General features: G+C 33.0%; 3 protein-coding genes across 5 annotated transcripts in view; 2 read left to right on the forward strand and 1 right to left on the reverse strand.

The window, feature by feature from the left end:
• LOC108736092 (mitochondrial ribonuclease P catalytic subunit) overlaps nt 1–26,011 on the forward strand; it is a 44,440-nt gene that overhangs the window by 8,661 nt on the left and 9,768 nt on the right. Inside the window, exons 7-8 of one of the 3 annotated variants that reach the window (XR_001937680.1) lie at nt 24,584–24,759; nt 24,905–25,048. The gene's annotated coding sequence lies outside the window, so the exon portion shown is untranslated. Of the gene's footprint in view, nt 1–24,583; nt 25,049–26,011 lie in introns of those variants that run through there. The other 2 variants (XR_003232395.1, XM_018468385.1) reach the window with 2 other exon arrangements.
• The window catches only part of LOC108736093 (serine/threonine-protein kinase S6KL), a 32,526-nt gene that overhangs the window by 1,175 nt on the left and 5,340 nt on the right, over nt 1–26,011 (reverse strand). The window contains exon 7 of the mRNA XM_018468386.2: nt 25,520–25,608. Within this exon, the coding sequence (XP_018323888.1) occupies nt 25,520–25,608 (89 nt within the window). The remainder of the gene's footprint in view (nt 1–25,519; nt 25,609–26,011) is intronic.
• LOC108736094 (serine-rich 25 kDa antigen protein) lies at nt 18,185–23,441 on the forward strand. Its single transcript, XM_018468387.2, has 2 exons — nt 18,185–18,335; nt 22,313–23,441. Exons 1-2 carry the CDS (start codon nt 18,315–18,317, stop codon nt 23,174–23,176), a joined length of 885 nt encoding a protein of 294 aa, XP_018323889.1. The 5' UTR covers nt 18,185–18,314; the 3' UTR covers nt 23,177–23,441.

The raw sequence follows: 26,011 nt of genomic DNA on the forward strand, positions 1-26,011 counted from the left end.
GCCTACCTAATATTTAATTAAAATATCTCGAGGTACAGTCTGCGTTGCCAATTCTCTGAAAGTTGATATTGTAGATACACTACACTACCCACACAATAATAATATCAAAGCTTCAAAAAAGAGTAGTTTGAGAATGTGAGAAAAATTGGAGATGGCGTGGAAAATTGCTATAAATAATGTTGACATGGAATTGGATGCTTAATTTCAACGTTATCAATCATTTTTGAAATAAAAATTTTATGAGGACGGGATGGTAGGTGGAATGAGAAAGAAGATTAAGTACAACGGATTAGTATCTTAAGTATTAGAGATGAGCTCGAACTCTACAGACTTTTTATAAGCGATCAACAACTAACCGTTATGCGTCAGATGAATAATAATAAATATAGAAACCTAATCTCTTTTGTAAGTCGAAAATCCTTTCCATGTTAGGATAGGTAACAACGTAAATATCAGTATGTATGTAGATAAAAAAGCCCCTCAGGTTTGTTTTTTAATATGTACGTAGCGAATCTCGGAATATAAATAGCGTAAAAACGTGCTGTAAGAGCTAATTTGTCGCTGCAGTATGGTACTATTAAACATTTTGTCTATACTCTTTCCTCCAGCGATTAACGACTGAAGAGCCGCCAATTGGCACTACACAAAGCCTATCTTGGAATATAAATATCGCAGAAAAGTACTGTAAAAATTAATTTGTCGCTGCAATATGGTACTATTAAACATTTTGTCAATTGTCTTTACTCCAGCGATTAACGGCTGCAGAGCCGCTAATTGGCATTACACATAGCGAATCTCGGAATATAAATAGCGTAGAGAAGTACTGTAACAACTAATTTGTCGCTGCAATATAATGGTTAACCGATTATGTCGCTAGTCTATCGTCTAGCTGTCCAGCGATTAAAGACTGGAGAGCCGCAAATTGGCACTACACATAACGTATCTCGGAATATAAAACGCGTAGAAAAGTACTGTAAGAGCTAATTTGTCGCTGCAATATGGTACTGTTAGCCATTTTGTCGATAGTCTTTCCTCCAGCTGTCCAACGAAAAACGACTAGCGGGCCGCCAACTGGCATTACTTGTAGCTTATCTAAGAATGTAAATGGCGTAGAAAAGTACTGAAAGTACTGTAAGAGCTAATTTGTCGCTGAAATATAATGGTTAACCGATTTTGTCGCTAGTCTACATTCAACTGTCCATCGATTTACGACTAGCTAGCCGCCAACTGGCATTACTTGTAGCTTATCTAAGAATGTAAATGGCGTAGAAAAGTACTGTAAGAGCTAATTTGTCTCCGCAATATAATGGTTAACCGATTTTGTCGCTAGTCTATCATACAACTGTCCAGCGATTTACGACTAGCTAGCCGCCAACTGGCATTACTTGTAGCTTATCTAAGAATGTAAATGGCGTAGAAAAGTACTGTAAGAACTAATTTGTCTCTGCAATATAATGGTTAACCGATTTTGTCGCTAGTCTATCATACAACTGTCCAGCGATTTACGACTAGCTAGCCGCCAACTGGCATTACTTGTAGCTTATCTAAGAATGTAAATGACGTAGAAAAGTACTGTAAGAGCCAATTTGTCGCCGAAATATAATGGTTAACCGATTTTGTCGCTAGTCTATCGTCCAACTGTCCAGCGATTTACGACTAGCTAGCCGCCAACTGGCATTACTTGTAGCTTATCTAAGAATGTAAATGGCGTAGGAAAGTACTGTAAGAGCCAATTTGTCGCCGAAATATAATGGTTAACCGATTTTGTCGCTAGTCTATCGTCCAACTGTCCAGCGATTTACGACTAGCTAGCCGCCAACTGGCATTACTTGTAGCTTATCTAAGAATGTAAATGGCGTAGGAAAGTACTGTAAGAGCCAATTTGTCGCCGAAATATAATGGTTAACCGATTTTGTCGCTAGTCTATCGTCCAACTGTCCAGCGATTTACGACTAGCTAGCCGCCAACTGGCATTACTTGTAGCTTATCTAAGAATGTAAATGGCGTAGGAAAGTACTGTAAGAGCCAATTTGTCGCCGAAATATAATGGTTAACCGATTTTGTCGCTAGTCTATCATCCAACTGTCCAGCGATTTACGACTAGCTAGCCGCCAACTGGCATTACTTGTAGCTTATCTAAGAATGTAAATGGCGTAGAAAAGTACTGCAAGGGCTAATTTGTCGCTGCAAAATGGTACTATTATCCATTTCGTCGCCAGTCTATCTTCGAACTGCCCAACGAAAAACGACACTAGCGGGCCGCCAACTGGCATTACATGTAGCTTGTCTCAGAATGTAAATGTCGTAGAAAAGTACTGCAAGGGCTATTTTGTCGCTGCAATATGGTACTATTAAACATTATTAAACATTTTGTCGATAGTCTTTCCCCCAGCTATATAGTGATTAACGATTAGAGATCCGCCAATTGGCATTACACATAGTGTATCACGAAATATAAATAGCGTAGAAAAGTACTGTAAGAGCTAATTTGTCGCTACAATTTGGTACTATTACTTATTTTGTGAATAGTTTTTCCTCCAGCGGTCTAACGAGAAACTACTTGAGAGCCTCTAACTGGCACTACATATATCAATCATATCATATATACATATATCGTAGAAAAATACTGTCTGCGACAAGGTGGGAAAAAGTATCGTCCTTCAGCGACAAATTCTAACCTTTACTATATTTTCTGTGACATATTTTTGGGATACATTATATGTAGTGCCAGTCGATAGCAAGGTAGCACTCCATCTGTTTTTCACTGATCGACTGCAACGACAAATTTTTCGATTTGGTAATAAATTAGCGACAAATCGCAGTGTACTATAGAAATAAGAAATATAACTACAAATAGTGCTAGCTTGACATACGTCTATGTAACGTATGTAGCTAGTTGCAGGAGTTGTCCGGCCAGCAAGCAACCTGTGTCTTTGTGATGGTTAAAAGTAAGCTAAATTGCTTTGATATTAAAGCGGGTACTGCTACATACAACATAGATGGATAATGATGATGGGAACCGGCCTTGAACGGTGTCATTGATTTCTTCGATCAACAGCAGCAGCAGAGGCAGGGAGGATCTTCAGCAGGAGTTGGTTGCTGCTGCTGGCCTGTTGGCTGCCCTGTCCTGCTGCTCGCTGACCGTTGCTTCTCTCCTCTCTGTGATAAAGTAAACGAAGGAAGGTACGAATGCCAATGTTGCCACATTAGAAAAAAAAATCAGTCTTGTCCGTCCGTCGCCAAATACCATTTCTGCAAACTGTAAAAGCAGACGTGGCTGCGTTACTCGTCGCCTCGATTATACGCAAACTTTGTCTGCACGCATGGCTAGAATACACTTCGATTGAATTGAAAATAATTCTGTGACACTTTTACCTTTTCTCGGTAAACTATATCTGCTTTTTAATTAGGGATCTAATGTATTCGGAACGTCTTGCCCCCTTTGAGGTTTAAGTTATGGACTCAGAGGCAGGTTTAGGGTTGTAAACGTTTATTAATTACGTTAACTCGACCTACGTTTCGCCTTCTAATAATTATTCCATTAATGGAAGCTAAAATGGTTGTTAATTTTAGTCAGTTGTTTGTTTCCGAAGATTTTCTTTAGGAATGATAGGTAGTTTGAAGTAACGTCGCGGGGTTGAATTTAACATTCATCGTGTGTTGCGTCTCAGATGAGACTTAACGGTGGGGCCGTTTTTTAACCGTCCTTGTACGGCTAACTGAACAAATTAGACTTGTTAAATAGTAATCGTCCGACGACCGACTGCAAAAATTATTGTTTTGGTTTTTGTTGAGATACAGAAAAACTTGTTTTTGTTGTGTTTTGTGTTTTGTTTGGCTGGAGTTTCGCGTTGCACTGATTTTATCGGGGCCAGTTGGCCAGTAAGAGGGCACAATACTCACGCATCCTCCTAGATAGATGTAACATGTAATTGGCTATAAAGAAGTCTTATTATTTGATCTTCCTAAAGCGACTTGTACAATAACTAAGGTCACTGAACTTTTTTAACGAAAACTATAATCGCGTTCGTTTGGTAAAAATATTTTCCGACTGTTTCGCCTTTACAAAGACAAATTGGACAACCTAATGAGATGAAAAGATACCTACATGCCTACCTATTTATAACTAATAAGCATCCGAAGAGGCATTAGTCTCTCATTCAAAAAAAAAAGGTTCTTAAATTCTTAATGTATTTAATGAGCTGTAATTATTCACTTCACAACGACAATAATATTAGTTTCTAACGTTCTGTAAACCTAAAAGCAGGTATTAATTTTATTTTGTCATCTTTATAAAAGTTCGGTTAATTAAAGTGAAAAATTTTGGTAACTGTCACAACTGCGTCTTATAAATATGCAAATGTAATGGCTAAAGATTTTTCAAATGTGAATTTATTGCATTTTGGCAAAGATTGCAAATTTAATAGTAAAAAAAACATTGGCAGTAGTAGGCGCCTATATGGTTTTACAAGTAACTTTAATAAATTGCAAAATATTTTATGGCAAAACTACTATTCCTCGCGCATCTCTAATTTAAATAGTGACCTTTTAATTTGTTGCCTTTATTTATTGTTTTATTTAACCTATAGCAGAATTTGAGTGAGTAAGAGAAGAGTAGAGAAGAGAGAGAGAGAGAGAGAGTTAAGTAAGGATGTTCATTGTCGCCGCTACTTTTTATTCTTGTAAAGATAGGGTAGCTGTAGGGACAGACATAGGGTAAGCATACTTAGATTTGCGGACTATACTGCAGTATAAGGATCCAGCAAGGAGGAATACACTTACTAATGTTAAGTTAATTGATATGAGTTCTACAGATTAATAAGTAAAAATTGTTCTTGCTGCTGCTCGCCGAGATTCGAACCCGGGACATTTGGCTTTACGCGCCAGTTCTCTGACCACTACGCTGTTCACAATTCACATTAATGTTTAATTAAATTATTAAAATTACTCTAGTTTTCGAGAAATGCAAAGATTGGCACAAGATAGAAGAAATAGGGGTTGCACCTTATGATGATGTTGCAAAGAGTTTTATGGTTTTTAACGTATTAATTGCCAGTAATAATTCAGCCAGTCGCATAATTTTGTATGTGCTATAATAAGGTAGAGGTACTTCGGAATGTGATGAACCTTAGCCTTCAGTTGCGCATGTTAAGGCTCGTGGAATTTCGAACTAGCTGTACAAATACGTATTTTACATAAATATGTATGTAGTAAATTAAAAATTTGGTGACGGTCGACAATTTGCTTCTATAAATAGAAGCAAAAGCTGTCAGCCTCTTTCGCTTCTCGGATTCCAATTATTTGTAATTATTAGCTACGCGCAAACATGCATAACCAATAAAAAGTATAAGTAAGTTTTCTTTTTAGGTGATTGACTATTCTTGGTCTCGCGTGTTGTTAAATATATATGTCGTGTCCCTGACACTTGGGGACGTTGTACTCCAGAGAGGGTTAAAAGATTCCCTAAAATAGATTCAACATTTGCCAGAGAGGGCTAATTTGACATACTTTAAATTATATCCCGTCTTTTAGTGTTTCACTAAAACTATTTTGTGAAACAAATTTTAAAATCCGCCGCAAGCGTTCAGGCTAGCACAGGCCCAAATGTTTTCCAGAGTCAGCCTGACTTGTCTTACCCCTGGCTACGGCCCTGTTTTAAGTTCTGAGATCTGCACCACGGTGATTTCCCTGTTTTATATTGTAATAATGGTTTCAATATTATCTGAATGAAGCGTTAAATTTGAACATCCTGTGTATAGAAGTTGTTTAGCCTCGAGGTTTGAATTCCGTTTAGAAAGGAAGTCGAACAATTACCCGGCGCCACCTGAGATGCATTTCTGTACTCACGTATTTTAAATGCATCGTACAGAATAATTTTAAATATCCACTACATATAATATTTACCATACTTAACTTCAGGGTATCGTATACATAATAGACATTACACGTATATTATATTGCTATATAAACGTCAATGATGTTTATTACAGGCGTGTACTGTATTGCCCATAGAAAATGTACAGGTCACAACTTTTTTTATGATTAATCATTCGAGTTAGACGCATTTGAAATGTGGTGTTATGAGGGGATGTTAAAAATAGTTCTACAAGGTTCTAAAAAATCTTCTGGAATGATCTAGAAAGTTCCAAATTGTGTGCAACTGTTAAAATCGATATGGAATGTTCCAGAAAGTTCTAGAAATATCTGGAATGATCTGGAAAGTTCCAAATTGTGTGCAACTGTTAAAATCGATATGGAATGTTCCAGAAAGTTCTAGAAATATCTGGAATGATCTGGAAAGTTCCAAAATTGTCGTCATGCACGGAAATTTAAAGGCTCCCAAATTGTGTACAACTGTTAAAATCGATATGGAATGTTCCAGAAAGTTCTAGAAATATCTGGAAAATTTCCAAATTGTGTGCAACTGTTAAAATCGATATGGAATGTTCCAGAAAGTTCTAGAAATATCTGGAAAGTTTTGTATTGTATTTTAACCCGAGCAATGCCGGATTTCGCTACTAGTTTTTACTAAATGTGTATCAAAATTATTGAAAAACAGTTTAAATAATTTATACAAAATGAAAATTTAGATGCCAAATAGTGTCAGCGTGATGACGTTATTGTAGCGAGCACGAGTGCGTTTGTGTGCGATCGGGCACACGTGTGCGAGGACGGCTTATCGATTCGCCGACTAGCCACCGGCGCCTTTCTTCATGTGCGCCATATTTGTAAATGTATGTGTCGTACTTGCGTTCTGGGAAAGCAGTTAAACAGTTCAAAGAGAAAATAAACTATCCGGATGTTTCCAGAAGGTTTCAGAAAGTAAATTGACAGTGATAGCAGTGAAACAAATACGGCGTACATGAAGAAAGGCGCCCGCGGCTAGTCGGCGAATCGATAAGCCGACCACGCACACGTGTGCTCGATCGCACACAAACACACTCGTGCTCGCTACATTATTTTGGACACACAAATTCTTAAGCCGAAATCCATCCGGTGCTTAATCAATTAATGGACAAATAAATCTGTATAGAACTAGAAAAAAGTTGATTCCGTTACTATTTGATTTATTATTACCAAAAATTGATTTGGTCCATGATATTTAGCTATATACTAACGGTATTATTTCTAGTTTCTGAATATTTGTCTATCCCATGCGAATGGATTTTACGTTTTTTTTTTACTGTAGCTATTATTATTCTTAAAAAACGTAGTGACCACTTTCGTTAGGTGGATCTGTTGTCAACTAGTACTTGTAATGTTAAAACAGTTAAAAGCATTTCTATTCGCCATTGCTTGTCCGGCAGGAGGTTTTTTTTGCGATCGTCAACTCAAGTACAGACAGACAGATAGTCTTAGCTATAAAGGATTTTACGATTCTTAATTGCACCCATCCAGTCGGACGGTAAATGTTTACCTTAATTACCTATCCAAGTTGTAAAATAAAAACTTACCGGCTGGCTTTCTGCAACGGGATCAACTTTGTACATTATCGCATGTAGGTATACTTACTGTTGCAAGTCTAATAATATGTAGTAAGAAATACAGTGGACTTGGTTCGGCAAAGGCGATTTTGCAGTGGTCAACTTGAGGATGTTTGGGAAGTATGTCAAAATGCTACGAGACAAATAAAGATTTGGAAGAACGTTCCTCATTCAATTCTAAAACTCCTGTAAACATTACAAATCGATTCACTAAACCGTTAAAAAGTTACTGAAATTTTAAAAAATTGTAATTCTACACGTCATTTTATGGAGATTCGTTGACCGAACAGATTAAATTTATTTTTATTAACAGAAAAAAAGCTACCAGAAATTTCAAACTTTTATAATAAGTAACTTGAACTCTGGAGAATCACTTTAGCGTAAGGTTATTCAAATTCACTAAATGGTTATCGAGGAAAAAATGAAAAATTAGCTGAAAATCTCGTTTTTACTTGATAATATAATGATAATATTTATAATTGTCTGAAATAAATGCAATTTTAAAGTTTTAATTATTATTTAAACATATTAAAAAGTTTTACGCTCATTATTAATAGAGATTGAAACTAAATATTTTTTTGTTTCGAAGTTGAAATCAAGGCATATTCACTGCCAAAAGTCAGTTAAAAATTTTCCATATTTTTCGTTATTTCTTATTTTATTCAAAGTTTTTGGTCAAATTCCAAATTATCTCTCAAACCGTATACTTTTTTTTAGTATAGATAGTATTTATTTACCTCATGATATGCTGCAAAACCTAATTAATCACGAATTTCTAATTTTATGTACTCTTGTCTCCGATTGTACCCCCCAAACATCCTTAACATTTTGCCGATGTTTATACCTTATTACAATTTATTTAAAAAGTTTCTCATCTAATTGGTGAATTTTAGGCTTTTTGGCTAATAAAGCTTGTTGTTTGCAAAGTTTCGTTTCATTGACTCACGTGGACAACATCTTCTTCACAAAGTTCCCGAAGATGTCCATGTGAGTCGATGAAGCCTTAATTAATTAACGACTGCCAGAGATCTTGAATTAATTAACATTTCAATATTGCAATTACCACAACCCCGATTCAAATCTAATAGATTAATGTTAATAGTATGATCGTGAATACATGCATGTAATAATATGCATGCATGTGTTTCTTGTGTGTTAATTGGTTTCTAATCAGGAAATTTTGATTTAATTACAGTACATTTTAAAAAGCATTAACGTATCTCGCAGATGTCTAGTCTTATGAATAAATATTGTTATGTTTAACGTTAATAAGAGATTAAAAGAAATTAACAAATTGCTTGCATACCTACAACAAGTATGCAGATAAAATAACAAATTGATTTAATGAGAAAAAAATGCACTCATTTTTGAATTAGCCATCTTTATTTTGTATACACTAGTGGCAAGCTGACAACCGAACATTATTATATTACTGTTCAAAAGCAAAATAAAAAATATATTCTATACGTTTCACTAATACGACATAAGAAAAAATGTCGACAAAAAATGTGTAAGTTGTATACGTACATAATCATCATCATAATGTCATCAGTCCTAAGACTGGTTGGACACGTACCTCCACTCTTTCCTATCCTGAGCTAAACTTCGCATTACCCTAAAACTAGAACAGCCCACATCCTTAACTATTTGCGAAGAGTAATCTAATCTAGGTCTACCTCTACCCCTCCTAACTCCTGTTTCTGCCTCTAATATGTCTCTGACTAGACCTTCATGCCTGAGAAGGTGTCATACCAACCTATCTCGCCTATTTTTTATTGTCTTCCATAGAGCCCTCTGTTCTCCTATTCTTTCCAATACCTCTTCATTTCTAACCTTTTCTACCCACGATATCCTCATCATCCGCCTATAACACCACATAACCTAGCCGAACTGTCAAAATCTTAATAGAAATTATCAAACATTAATGTGAAATCACCTTAATTTCTTTTAGCTACAGATTACCTCAAGTTAATGAGGAAAAAAACCTGTTGCTATTGTGATATCTTCGCCGGGAATCGAACCCGCGGACGTTTGGCTTTTCGCACCACTACTGTTATAACTAGGCTACGAGAGGCGATTACGAACTAATGTTTAAATAATTATTTAACTAGTAACGGCTGCTAAAAAGTAAAAAAATAAATAAAATATGGCTGAAGGTGTTTAAACCACATCGTATTTTGATAATTATATGTAATATGATAACCTTATGTTCGGTTCTAAATACAAAGCATTTAGTCCGTGATCTATCTGGACTGCATATGGCGCGCTGATGGGATCAAATAAGGTTTTTCTTTAGATTTAATCTAGATTTTAATGAAAAAAGTAACTTTAAAACATGTGCACGGCATGCTGTGGAAATCTAATGATTATTCTCGTGTCAAACACAATATTCGTTTCTGGTATACGTATGTTTCGGCGAAAATTATGCTTTACCTGTATAGTTTTAGTTTCTTATACGAATTTTTTTAAATAAATAAATTACCATCTAACTATATAAATCATGTTAATGGTCTACCGGAATATTAAATAATTTCGTATAAGCATGGAGGTATATGTATTCATAAATTATTGTGTAACTGTCATAAAACGTCGTTATTAAATCTCAGAAATAACGATTTTGCTCAATTTTACTACCAACCAGTCCCAGTAATAATATTGAACAATAATTAAGAGAACTTGTAAAAAAAATTTTATGAAACATAAATTTGCTAATTATTATTGTAGATAGTATGAATGGAAACTAGTTAACTTTGTAACTAATAATACAAACACTATTATAAAGATTAATTTATTGTTTGTCAGTACTCAGTGTAGACGATGGTAATTTAGATAAGGCCGGTAAAAAAAAAATAATAATAAAGGGGGCACCGTTTCAGCGGTGTGCCGCAACCGAAGGCATCTATTATTATATAATTAATAATTTTTGTCCCAATAAATATGTTTAATCACGATTTTATTGTTATACAGGTAAGGCAAAAGTTCACCGAACATAGAAGTCACACAATGTGTGAAAATACGTATTCCCTGTTTCTCTAAAAACTGTCCTAAACTAATGGAAATGATCAAATATTAATGTGAAATCACTTTAATTTCTTCTCGCTACAGATTACCTCAAGTTAATGAGGAAAAAAAAATGTTTCTGTGGTTACATCTTCCGCCGGGTATCGAACCCGCGGACGTTTGGCTTTTCGCACCAGTACCGTTATAACTAGGCTACGAGAGGCGATTACGAACTAATGTTTAAATAATTATTTAACTAGTAACGGCTGCTAAAAAGTAAAAAAAAAAATTAAAATATGGCTGGAGGTGTTTAAACCACATCGTATTTTGATAATTGTATGTAATAGGATAACCTTATGTTCGGTTCTAAATACAAAGCATTTAGTCCGTGATCTATCTGGACTGCATATGGCGTGCTGATGCGATCAAATAAGTTTTTTCTTTAGATTTAATCTATATTTTAATGGAAAAAGTAACTTTAAAACATGTGGACGACGTGCTGTGGAAATCTAAAGACTATTCTCGTGTCAAACACAGTATTCATTTCTGGTATAAAATTATTATCAGTATTTGTGTATGTGTAGTATCTGTGGGTATTCAAACTTTGTTGTTATTTGATGTTCCTTACTATGTCCTCATATACAATTGTGATAAAAAATGCAATATCGCTGGTAAAAAACATGTTAACCTTTTTATCGACGAAATGGGGTAGCAGATTTGTGAGTGATATTTAAAAGAACCACAGAAAAAAATAGAAAAAGTATTTTAAAAATTGTTTCGGAGAAATAGAATTTATTAGCGCTTGTTGCATTGATTTAATTGGTAACAATTGGTATTGTTACGCTATGAGTGCAAATAATACACTGCACCAGTTAATAAGAAAAAAAAATGCGAAGTATTGCAAACGCCGCAGAAAATAAAAACAACCAAAGTATAAAAAAATTATTTAGGTATTATTAAAGAATATTGAAACTTCGTTTTGTTTTCCAAATAGGGGTACCTAAATACTAAAATTAATTTTTTCGTTCAGATAAACTTTGACTAAAAAAATAGGAAATACTGGTGTATGTTTCTACGTTCGACATATGTACAGAAAGCTGTTGGTTTGGTTTTTTTTTTACATAATATACATTGTAGATTTACATATATGTAAGAATGTGCAATTTTCTCTGACAAAATCGTTTTAGCGTCTGTATTGTGAATTAATTTTTTGAAGCCAAGGCCTCTATTTTCTGTTTACTTACTGTCTATATCGAAATCGTACATTTTGAATTTAAATGAACGCAAGCTAACCTATATACGTAACAAAACAAAAGAAGAGACTGTATAAAACAAAAAAAAATTAAATTGCGAAAACTGGAAAAAGTATTTCAAATTTTTTAATAGGCGTCACATAATTGTATTTCAACGTTTTAAGCGGTTTAACACCTTATTTTAAGGGAATATTCAAGTAATGGCATGTACCCACTTAATAGTAGTTTATTTGTATTTGAATTAGGGGCAATATAACCAGATAAATGGCAACGTTGTGATTCTGTCACTATGGCGGATAGCCGCCATATTGTCACATTTAAAATTCATGATCAATAACAACATTAGTTATACAATTCTGAAATCGGAACATTTAATTAATGATATTGTAATTGTTATTTTTTCTAAATACATACGTATATGTATGTTTCCGGAACCGAGTAGGTACGTGTTAAACCGATAACCTCACTATTTAATTGTTCTTAAAATATTCCGTAAATAAAAAGAAGGTGCCAATGATGATAATAATCGTACGTTGTGTTTAAGAAGTAAAATTGTTAGTGCTAATAATTTTTCACTTATAACACCGGTGACCTATTCGTACTCGCACTTTTTGGGCAGCCTTTTTGTTATTTACCATTCATTTATTTATTTATACCTTAGCGGGATTTATTTAAAGATTCGCATATTTAAAATAACGGTATGAATTATGACATTGGAATTTACTTTATTTACCATCGTTTACAGTTACGTATAATACGCATAGACTTACATACTCGTCTTGTTGAGGTAAATGAATCTAAACTACTACAAAATGAGCAAATGTCTACAGAATTATTTTTTGAATTTTTAAAATTTTCTTAATGATTTTTAATATCGTCAATTTTTAAAAGATTGATTGATTTCTGGATTCCCGATCGGGGAATCCCAGAACGTGTTGTTTTTTTTTACAGCAAAATTAGAATTCTTAAGATAAGTAACCTGACCAATTAGAAAAAGTGCAGTCAAAAAATGTTATGTTGACTAACATCTCGAAAATAATAGACGTGGGGTCACCGTTCTATCTGAAATGGTAGGTAATTATGTGATTATATTTGTCGTTTAATAATTCACTTATAGTAGCACGCATCACATTCTTCTATAGTGGCACGTTTGCAATATACATATTAAATCCGATACAAAAAGAAATTATTATTCAATTTTGAAAAATTATTATTAATTTCTTATACGTCATGTACCAGTTGGAACCGTTTAAATTCGGTAGACTTCTGTAAAACATAAACTAAAAGTGTGTCAATTTAGCGACTGTAAGATGATGAAAAACAAGGGGGTGGTAGGCTGATAAAAATCTCTATTTCGTTACCTTTCGTGACTGCTCTTTTATTTAGTTAGGAAAAATTTTTGATTTTTTTTTTAACAAATCAAAAACGCTAGTTTTAAAATGTTTTGTGATGTGTGAAACAGTGTATTTTCTAGAAAAGTATAATCGTCGCCGACAGTGATGAATAATTCCGTGCGTCTTGATTGCTTTCTGAGACAAATTGCTTCTTCCGGTTTATACATTAATTCGTTAATTATTTTATTGCCAAGGTTATGAGAACCATTAACCACAAAAACAACTCAAATCGTTTATAGAGGCGAGTCTTGAACCATAATTGTTCATGGGGAGTTTTGTAAAGGATCTTAATCAACCCCTATCTTCTCAAGAATTTTATAAGGAAATTGTTATACATCATTCTTTAATATAATCGGTTTAACATTGTCTAAACTTAGATAACTTTATCTGTCGTTGATTTTGTTAGCTTTAGGGGTAATAGCATTGAAAAAAAATGTGAAAAGTTGTGGTATAAAAGGCGGATGATAAAAATAACACAGAAATGAGAGGTGGTATTAGAAGAAGTAGGCGAACAGTCAGAGACATATTAGGAACAGACACAGGAGTATAGATGGGTGGAAGTAGATTTAGATTAGGTTATTGTTGGCAAATAGATAAGGATATTGGGATCCGTCAAATGGGAGGAGCCTAAAAACATGGCGCCGATTAGGGAAAATTTATCGTAGTTCCTATAGTGTACCGTGCAATTTCCAAGTTTTTAAATTACGATAAAATGATAAGTATTGACACAATATGTGATTGGGCTGACACAAAGCCTCGGAAAGGAAATTTCGTTGAAGGTGAGCGTGTTTTTAATGCCAATCACATTATAAAATTCGGAAATAACAAATTTTTTTCTGTCTACTTTTTACAAACTTCGGATTTAAAAAGTGATTCACGTTATATAATTGGTGAGGTGATTCTGGGTGATTTAAGCAATATCATATCAATGACTTGCACGTGCAAAGCCGATTTAAGAGAACGTTGCAAACACATTGCAACTTTGTTGTATTGCAGCAGGTAGGTTCTTAACCTCAAAATACTTATATCGTATCATTAGAATTGTGTTAAATCAATTACACAGGAATAATTTCTCACTTTATAATTTTAGTATTATTCTAGTTTTAAATATTAAGGTTATGGCTGATGGTAAATACTTGCTGAAATATAATCATGTGCATTAAAATGACGTGAACAAATTTTTATTCCGGAATTTACTTCTTTGATACCTACTGCTTTCATCCAAGCTTCTATTAGTTTGCTTTTTTCTCTAATTTTCCGAATATTTTTTTACATATATAAAACGGTTAGTTTTTATTGGAAAGTAGTTAATGTAGGTGAAGAGTGAAGATCTATGTCTGAAGTGCTATTGCAGCTTTTCACTGAACATATTAACTTTTTATTTGATTTAACTTTAGAAGAAAACTTCGTCGACTCCATCATCAAAAATTTTTAACGTGTTTTATTATTTTAATAAACATTTTTACAATTTGCGTGCACAGTTCCTATGTAAATTTTTCCCTCATTCGAGTTATAAATTTTGCCACCAGATGGTGCATGCCCATTTGACGGATCCCAATAGCATTTTTTACCTTTAGCAAAATGCGAATTATATGTTAGGGCTAACAAAGATTTCACTTTGTATTTGTGGTGTCGGTAGTGGATGTATGCTCGTAATATATCGTATTAATATTCAATGAAGGATGTTCATTGGCCGGAAATATATGTCGGTACCATAAACGATATTTTACTAACATATTAACATTTAAATTAAAAATCGTCCTTGGAGGGACCTTCAATAACTAAGTAACTTTGTTTTTCATTGTGTCTACTCCTTCTCTAAGTTCTGTACAAACGGACGATGCATGAAAGAAAAAATGTTGAATATTACCCTTGTTCTAATTCCACGACCTTTATTCTTTAGGGCAGTTCAATTCACGGACAGTAGAAAACATTTTTAAGAACATAAAAATTTTGTCAATCGACGTGATTCACTCACTAACCTATTTAAAAGTGAATGCATTCTATATTGCGTCAGTATATTATGCAAATTGTAAAATTGTTTATTAAAATAATAAAACACGTTAAAAAAGGAAAAAAATTTTTGATGATGAAGTTTTCTTCTAAAGTTAAATCAAATAAAAAGTTAATATGTTCAGTGAAAAGCTGCAATAGCACTTCAGACATAGATCTTCACTCTTCACCTACATTAACTACTTTCCAATAAAAACTAACCGTTTTATATATGTAAAAAATATATTCGGAAAATTACAGAAAAAAGTAAACTAATAGAAGCTTGGATGAAAGCAGTAGGTATCAAAGAAGTGAATTCCGGAATAAAAATTTGTTCACGTCATTTTAATGCACATGATTATATTTCAGCAAGTATTTACCATCAGCCATAACCTTAATATTTAAAACGAGAATCATACTAAAATTATAAAGTGAGAAATTATTTATTCCTGTGTAATTGATTTAACACAATTCTAATGATACGATATAAGTATTTTGAGGTTAAGAACCTACCTTCTGCAATACAACAAAGTTGCAATAATGCTCACCTTCAACGAAATTTCCTTTCCAAGGCTTTGTGTCAGCCCAATCACATATTGTGTCAATACTTATCATTTTATCGTAATTTAAAAACTTGGAAATTGCGCGGTACACTATAGGAACTACGATAAATTTTCCCCAATCGGCGCCATGTTTTTAGGCTCCTCCCATTTGACGGATTTTATTACATATTTTTTTTTCAAAAATCCTTAAAAAAATATTTTTAAACTACCAGTTGAGATAAAGACATCAATGAGATATCCTTTTGAAATAGTATATTTAATAAGTACCATTTACCTGTTGGGCAATACCATTAGTAGAGAAACATTATATTGGAAGACTTAATTATATTTTGTTTTATGGTTTGTTTATGGTAATATTGAAATTGAATTCTTTAAAAATAGAAACCAATTAGGCCTCTCGAGTAACCGTGAGATTGTCTGTATAGCGGGAATTGTACTTTACATTTATTAACTATCCTTTGGTCACCGAAGTTGTTGACCTATTATGTGTTCCTACTATAAATTCAACTTTATAAAAAAAGATAGGAGAAACGCTTTACAATTTAAAATTATAGTCGCATACGTTAAAAATAAAATCTAATACGATTTTTCGATATAATTCGATTATTACTCTTATTATTATTATTAATAATTAATTTTTTCATCGTATGATTTTTTAAAATTTACATTCCTTCAGAAAATGATAACAAAAATGTGTTCTTATTTATAATTAGATAAATTAATAAATGGAAACCGATTTCAATGCTATGGCTATTGTTTCTTTTAAATACCTATGCAGCACCAATTTGGATGGGTAGTTATCATAGAAAATATTTTAAGGGTATTTCTAATCTATTTACAATAGAAAGACAATGAAATGACAAGTGTAATAGGTATTTTAGAAAAAAGGCAAATATCTTAGAGAATGGTAACTTTTGGCAAATTTCTGGGCATATTTACCACGGGGCAACTAACTATAGCTATTGTTATAAATATTAGATACTCGTAGAATGACTAGTTTAACAGTTTGAGACTATACCAACCTTATACATTCTACGTCCACCCATGTGTAAACGCTCTGTATATAAAAATTCACACAGTGTAAGGTACCATTTGCGCGATTTCGCTCGTTTTTTTAATGGTCTCCTTGTAATCAAATTTAAAATAACATCAACAACATTATTGTTGTTTTTAACGAGTTCGTATATGACTAGTTCCATTTTAGGAATTAGTAATTAGGTTTTCTCACAAAAAAAAAATAAAATTGCGTAATTGTATTGTACCTATATTGGGTACTTGTACCTATACGTATAAATAATTATTTTCAAATTGGATTAGTTAAGCTCTTAAAATGAGGGGCCGGGGGGGGGGTCTTTCCCAAAGTTATTACAACTATAACTTGATAATGAGTTAAATAATGTGAAAAAATTGGTGAACTCTTAATCTCATTATTAAGACGTATTTCAAGGAATTTTAATTATTTTATATCGTTTAATGTCCAATGATCCAATAAGGCCTTTAGGATAATTTCTTTTTGGGCAAATTGCCTACAGCAGTGTTTCCCAACCTTCTTTTCCTCGCGAGCCAAAAGAAAAGTCCGAAAAAATTTGACGAACCCCCTATGTAGTCGTTAATGACAGGTAAAAAAAGCAATAAAATTTGATAGAATACATACTTTTTCATATTGCATAATAATTGATTATATTAATCGTGAAATATTTAAATAAAACATTAATAAGACTAAAATGATGTAAATGCAGTAAACTGCCTTAATTTGATATTTACTTCCAATTGTATTGTAAAAAAGAATATCAGAACATGATACTAATCACGTTGATAAAAAAATGTTTTAAATATAAATAAATGTTTGTAATAAAAAGAGAATAGTATTTGATTACTTGAATAAGAGGAATAAATTTTAATGTATAAAATTGTAGATATAATTTGATATTGATGAAGCAATTTTGAAAAACAAAGAAGGAAAAAAGAAATGCAAATATTAAAATTTATTATAGATTCCTTAACAAACAGGCAGCGATGAATCTGTTTTACAGTGCGTGTGTTCTTTAATTTTTGTGTTTTTGTTTTGTTTTTTTTTGCTTTTGATTTTAATGGCGTTTTAAAAAATCCGCCATTACAATATTATTTTCGCGAACCCCTAGGGGTTCGCGAACCACCGGTTGAGAATCACTGGCCTACAGTAAAATTACGAAATAATAAATTCAGCAATGTGGGAACACCACAAAATTCAACTGTTTTCACTCGACACCCCTTACGGATTAGATATATTACTGTTTTTAATCTCCAACAAGAATAGATGACGATAAAAATTTTAAAAAAATAGTTTAAACACGGACAGCATCGCTGTAAAATGTACAATAATTGATCCCAGTGTAACTTTTGCATGCACTCCCGTGATGCAATTTTGATTCAACAGGTGGTACACTTTGAAGAAGCGGCAAGTATTTTAACATATTATAGGAGGGGGCAGTATGCTATATAACTGCCCACTAGATCAAAACGAACCCATAGCGTCTATAATTGTGAAACACAACAGTGAAGTCGATATAAATAGTATAAATTGCAAATTTATTGTTAACAATCCACTTTTTTCTTTTCTTTACCGAGATCCATTTTTAGTTTAAAACAATGACTGGAGGAATTCAGAAAGTGAGTTATTTTTAATTTTTAATTTTTTTTTTTTTTAACAGAAATTGTAAGCCTGTACATAAATATATTTGTGCTTGGTTCTTTCTTATTTATATTTGTGTTTGTCTAAAAAGTGGTTCATACTTAATGGTTGTTTATTAATTGTTGTTTGCATGTATTTGTAAAAAAATTTTTTTTTTTTTCAAAAACCATCAGATTATGTTTTCTCGCGTTGGTAAACTTTTTGTCTGTTTTGTGGGTTACTAAACGTTCGTCTGTTATTTTTTTTGTTGTTAAACAAATGCTAAACGATACCTAATTGTCCTAATAGCAATACAAATGCCAGGGTACAAATGCAGACCTTTTTGTACATAAATATGTAATAATATTTCGAAACTCTCGCCAAAACTTGATTCTTGCTCAAGAAGAAGCTGGCAAGGTAATATTGAGAAATGCAATACATACTTGTTTTATGGTTCACATCATATACCTAATAATATGCAAAAAGTGAACTAAATGAATTAATCTAAATAGTTTTTAGTAAGTAAATACATAATTGAATCAGACAAACAAACCAGGTAAGCACAAATATATTTCTGTATGATGTCTTCGTCGTTTTGATGTTTTGTAACTACAATTTGCTACACTTCTACAACAAAAATTAAAAGTTAAACTGCTAATATAATTATCGTTAAATCTGCCTGAAACAAATAAAAATAAATGTCATTTAATAGCATTGACGAATACCACGAACGTTAATTTTATTTAATATATATTGTCTAATGGGTGAAAGTTGTAATAAGGAAAGAGAAAATTGCAGAATCACCTTTGTAATTTGTGCGAAATATTAATTAATTGCAATTATTACAATCGTTTTCGATTAAAATACAATTTTCATTCCAAAATACAGACGCAATGTGACTGTATTGTATGAAGAATGAAAATTTTCGATGTCACCACTGTATACTACGTGTATACAAGTGATATACAATATGGGCGAGTTGAGAGCCGAGTGTGGGGCTATTTTATTGCATACAACCGGCAAAGGGGGCATCATCTTTTAACTTGGTATATAGGAAAGGTAGAATGTTCACTTAAGACCGAAATAACACACATATCTTTAAAAACTATCTTAAACTAACTAAAATGATTTGAACATTCCTCTTAAACGCTTAAAATTGCATTTATTCGACGTACATTACTTTATTATTTCCTTCAAAAAGATGGCAGAAAACACTTGTACGAATTTTCTTTTACCACGTCGTATTTATCAAAGGATAATGTCGTTCGTATGTGGCAATTTATTTTTCTATGTTCGGTGAACTTTTTGCCTTACCTGTATGGTCTGTTTTAACATGTACTGGAACAGGTAAAGACAAAACAAAATTGTAGAAAGTTATATGCCTACAATAATACGATAATAAGTTAGTTTTTCTGCCTGGGTGAAAATTTCCATTAGTCGCTTAGTATCCTTTGATACCATAACAACAATAACATTGAACAGACTTAATACTTTTTCTATTATTCAAATTTCTCTACTCCATCATTCATTATTATGATGTAACTGTTTTGTATATTTTTGCATTATTAATAAGCGTGATGCTGCATATCGAAGATGTAGCATTCGTAAGGTCGTTTACATTGTGAAAGGAACAAGAAAAATACAATAATTATTGTATATTGCATACGTCTATATCTCACGCAAAATAATTTAGTTTAAATGCCTGTAAAGGTACATGTACAAGTTAAAATTCAGTGGTAATATATGATTAATTGGCCCAGAGAAAAATAAAAATTGTTACTCCTTGTGGTCCAAAGTAAAATTGCATGTACCATTTTTTTGTTTTAATTTAATCATCAAGATATAAAAAATATAAAACTCGTTCTTTTGTCATTCTCATTAGAAAGGGACTTTTTTAGTCCCTAACGTTTCTTTCGTAATCCAATTTTCTTTACCATTATTTCATTTCTTATTGTCCATGGACTTATATCATTTTCTTAGTGTACCTATATAAAAAAGTAGTTAAAGAATGTACACCTCGACATATTTTATATATTTTCGTGCTAGCAACGCCTATGTATCGTATCTATATATATATATATACGATATATATCTAATGGTTAATATCAAATCTATTATGTTCACAGAACACAGAAAGAACCAGTTAGAAATACCTACTGTACTTGCCATTTTTTTTTTTCTTATTTAAAATTATTACAATGTTCAATCAACGGTTTGCTCTATTTCCTTAGAGAAACTGACTGTATGGCAATCATTATTGCTGAAGAAAGGGGGAACGGTCGAGGGGGGAGGGGGCAGATTTTTATAAGTTAATATATTACAACATCGTAGTTACCTGTTAGAGGTGTCTACTTTTTATTATTGTAAAAATAATTTATTTGGTATGTATGGGAATTGAATTTGATTGAAAGCAACGCAAGTACCTAACTATTGGCTATTTCGATTAGGCAAAAAACGTTCTAATCTTAATTAGAAAATAATTAATTATGTGTGCTGAGGTTTAAATAAACAATTCGTTTCTCTCTTTATAATAATTTGAATACGTGGTTAGTAAAAAGGGATTGTCAAGGACAGAAAAAGTACAATAGGTAGAGCAAGTTGGTACATTTTTTAAAATAAATAGAAAACAGATGAGATGCGGTGTTTTCGATGGGGCATGAAATTATCGTCATTTAAAACGCCATTGAATTGTCATTCGGTAAACAGGATTCACAAATAAATCGTAAATTGCTTTGTAGTGGCAATTCGAATGATTTGCCAGTTTAAAAAACAAACGATTCGTAGTAAAAAATTAACAGATAAAAGAAACAGTGCAACGTAAAAAGATCTTACGGAAATAGTTAATGAAATTAATGCAAAATTCGACAGACGATATGTAGGGGAAACACCCTGTAGGGACGAATAAAAGTTTTCAATTAATAACTTATGAAAGCTGAAAGATACCTAAAACTGGGGACGTTTTACAGTCGCAAAGGACAGTTCTTTAACCTGTCACAACTTAATTATAAAGTCAATTTAAAAGAAATAAAAGTTTAGCACATCTACCTTCTCCCAAGTACCTATAAATATTGCATACAGCAAAGGATGCAGTTTCTTCAGGATAACGACTAAGATAGTTGTTGAACTACATCGGCGTAGATGCAACTAACCGGTTAGTCCAGAAAAAAATACCGTCCACATCCCAGAACATTTTTATTATCTGTTTCGTTATTATATACTTAGCTAGTAGCAAACCAGCCATGGGTTATTGCGCCTACTGTACATATACCGAGTGGATCGAGATTGCCGTGGCGTTTGCGAAAAACTGACGTTAAAAAGGGAATTAGAAGTTGCCGTTGTTGTCGTTAAATAAAAAGTCATAATAGGCTATGATTTAGAAAACAAAACAAAAAAAAATATTATCATAATTATGTTGTACCTACACAGGTAATTTATAGCTTTGGGTAATTTGTTATTTTTTTTTTCTAATGAAAATTAAGGAGCCTATGACACTTTTCCTTTTATTATGGACACAATTGGATTTTTAACAATTTTATGGCTCATTGTTATATATTTACAAGCATTGTTTAGTAATGAATCAAATCTAACAATAAGGAATTGTAAATTATTTACACATGTAGTTACTATGTACAAATGTGGTACCACTTATTAATGGCGTCATCAATCCGTTATTGCACCTAATGGGTTTATGGACTTGTGACATTAATTGAACGCTAATAGGTGTCGCAGTAAAAAAAAAAATGAAAAAGCAATTAAGACATCTTTGCAGTTAATAAAATTAAAATTATTTTGATATTAATTATCTACGTATATTTTTATTTTTTGGGAATCGGGTGAAGTATGTTTGTTTATAATTAAACAAAGAAATAATACAGAGCATCCATGTGGCAGTGTAGCAAATTGTTTTGCAGTCAGGTTATAATTTTTGGGATAGATTTAGGAATTGTTATAATAATTGTCTACCACCACGTTCCAGATTCTCCTTGTGAGCATAGTATGTTTCTGCGTGACCTTGGCCTTTCCGGTTGAAGATAAGGAAAAGTCTACGGAAGCTCCTTTAGCTGCTTCAGAAAACTCGGCCAAAGGCCAAGAAAAGGATCTAAAACTCAATGAAGCAAATGATAAACAACAGCAAAAGGAACCGTTGGAAAAACCATCAGAAGGAGAACAGCAAAAACCAGAAGAGTCACAAGATAATAAAAAACCGGAAAAACCTTCAGAACAGATCGCACCTTCCTCCACCCCCGACCAGCAGAAGCCTAACGATCACAACGACCAAATAGCGGTACCCACCGAACAAAAGAAGGAGGAGCAAAAGGACATTGAATTGAGACAACTTTCCGTAGAGAACAGTCCTGTAGGATCGTTTAGTCCGAAAGAACCTCTTGCAGCATCAAAATTGGAAAATGAAAAGAAAGACAAAGACGATCACCAGCCCCAAGAGAAAAAGATTGAAGAAGCGATCCTTGCGTCGACAGGGGCATCCGAGAAGAAACTGGACGAGAAAGCAGCTCATCCGGAACCTACCCCAGCGTCCGAAGCCAAGGACGAGTCATTGGTGACGGAAACTTCTTCTTCCAAAGCGGAAGCAGCGGACGACCACAGCACACCAGCTGCTCCGGGAGCTTCGACAGTCGCCGAATCAGAGCATGAAAACAAAGACCAGCAAGAAAATCCTGACCGCCACAAGCACGAACAAAAGTCTGACGTTTCTTCCGAACCACCTGCGAAAGAAACAACCGAATCGTCCCAACAACAAACAACCGGAGCAAATCCAGAACAAACATCCACATCGGCTTCGCTCGCGAACACCTCCAACAATCCCAATCCCAACCCTTGAGGGACACTTAAAAACAAAAAAACTTAAAAAATAACTTCATTCTACTACCTGCATTTAAATAATAAACAACAAAAAAAAAACACAAAAAACAAATGCGACTGACAATGTTGAGGACCACTTGCCCCTTTGTTCTTTTGGGAAAAAAATAATGCGAATAACTGGGTGAACAGGACCTCGGATTATTATTATTATTATTATTAATNAATTAATTAATTGATATTTATGTTCTCTGTCTTTGGTTACAATAAATTGCAATTTAGACAAAGGCGGCGTAAATGTTAAGCAACAACGTCGTTTGAAAGTAATTAATTATTGAATTAATTAATTTTTTAGCTGCACCGAAGTTTTATTCGTTTGGATTTAATTATTATTATTCTTATTATTATTATTATTACCCTTCCTTTTCGTTTTGTTGATATTGTTTAGACACGAAGCTAACAGCTCGTCTCTAGAAAGCTCCTTAGGTTGTAGAAAATTTGCAGCTTATAGGCCACTTTTATAAATAAAAAGTATTAGTAAGTAAAACGTGTGGTTTTATTTGTGGGGTTCCATAAGCAGGTACCTACCGAAAACGGTACCTCCAAAATGGAGTCTTACGTGATGATGATGACAGGGATTTCTTAATCCTTTTTGACACACACAGAAATGGTTAGTTTTTTGTCTGACAGGATCACAAAAATGTTTATCTGTTGAGGTTGGAAAATACCCTTTCAGAAAGTTCAGTAGACTAGCCATCAGACACAGATTCGAAGGTAACATTTGTTATAATTTTAGCATTTGCTGTTCTGAAAATGATGTTTGTAAAAAGACTGTATAAAATATTTGGTTTTGTTCCATAATTAGTCCCTGTGAGATCATTACCCAAACGTTAATTTTATGGTGTTTGATAAAACTAACATGGGAAAAAGTGTAACTATTGTTTTTGAAATATGTAAACTTTGGAAATTAATTATAGAATTATTAGAAACATTAATCTAAACACTTGATAGTGTTTTCCCCTCATCGATTTTACCACCTCAACGAATGCTACTTAATATGTAATAAACCATCAGGTCACTATTGTCAATATTGCTATCCCTCTGCCATCTAATGTAACTCTATTTAATGAAACTATCTTCAAATGTCCAGAATTCGTATATCTTAAGTGAATACTCAGATAAAACAACATTTATCCAGCTAATACGACTAAATAAGTACCAAATATATCGAGGATTTACAGCAACAACGAAATACCAATTTTTGAGGTCAATGAACATCCGTTTCTATAACCGAAGGTTTACTTTGTTCGTTGGACCAACATAAATTACATGCTGCATTAATATTTCTATTCCTCTTACAGTCTTTTTTATTAGCTTTATAGGCCTTTATATAAGATAAACCAATTATTCAAATTTAATCTCTTTTCAGATAAAACTGGCGAGCCTTATTTTTGTCATCTACGTTACACCTTTACTGGAATGTTATCCCCAAGGAACGCCTCCATCGCGAGTTCTCCCAAATTCAAAGGAGCAATGCACTTTGACCATTATTGGGTTTCCTATTACACCACCCTATACTGATTCGATTGATATTGACGAATGGTGGTAAGTTTTTTCCCCGCTCCTTTTTTAATTTATATTTTACAACACTTGTGCCTGTGCCAAAACTCATTTATCCCTCGCTTCCCTACCTACGATAAAGTGTTTACGTACCAACCAAAATTTTTGCCAAATATTTATTATAACGCAGGGTAGTAAAACCGCCTGGAGCATAAAAATCAGAACAAGAAATGGTACCATAAAAAAATAACTGGAGAATGGCGTAGGTGCTGATAAGGCTTCATGTGTCTATAAATATTAATTGTTGTTATAAATATATTATTTTTGTCATTGAGTAGTGCTTTTAACCCCCAACCCTTTCCCTAAAGTCGGTTGGAATACTTAGGAAAGGAGCGCAACTATTCTTTTAGAAAATACTTAGAAGTAACAAAAAAAATCTTGAACAGCTCTGGCGTACATTGGCATGTATCTCTCTGCATTATTTGAGTGATATTTAAAATCAAAATTCTTTGATAATAAATAAATTATAATGGTAATAAGAATCAAAAGATAGATCCATTATTACAATCACACAAAGAAATAATCAGTACAAATCCATCCCTGTTAGGTACCATCTTGCAATGTATATTGTATATTAATGTGAACGTCGAAATTTGCCCTAATTTTTTTTGTGGTGACCCGGGTTCAATTCCCAACCGATACGTTTCTAATTTCTCTTCTTATGTTAAGTAAAATAAATCGGTTGAATATCAACCACAGACGATACCAATTTAGATAATTATTTGATAAATAAATTTTGACTGACCTGTCCGAGCATCATTAGGCATGTAATTACTCCCAAACTCCACCAGTCAGCAGCGTGGCCGTAAAGCTGGAGACTTATAACTTCGGGAGCTGCAACAAAAATACTTCACTTACCTGTAAATCGAAAATCTGAAGCACGATTTTTATTTTTGTATTTTTACAATAAAAAAAAAAGCATCGAAAACGTGCATAATAGGTAAGAGTGTTTTTCGTTCGACAAAAAATAAAACACATTTGGTACTTACTTCAATTACAAATTTAATAGAACAATCCTCCTCTTTGAAATGATAATTTGATAAAATCAGTTAATTATTATTACTATTATTATAAACTTTGCTTATAACTAACATCACAAAGAAGTTGAAAACTACATACAGTGTTCGAAACTACATGATTGAAGTTTATTTACATTATAATTATTAAAGTGTTTGTTTATGGCAATTAGTTTAAACATATATTATTAACTCATCCTGATTGGTTCTTCGATATGTTT

The sequence above is a fragment of the Agrilus planipennis genome, unplaced genomic scaffold (genome assembly GCF_000699045.2).
Source record: "Agrilus planipennis isolate EAB-ADULT unplaced genomic scaffold, Apla_2.0 scaffold8, whole genome shotgun sequence".
Taxonomy (NCBI): domain Eukaryota; kingdom Metazoa; phylum Arthropoda; class Insecta; order Coleoptera; family Buprestidae; genus Agrilus; species Agrilus planipennis.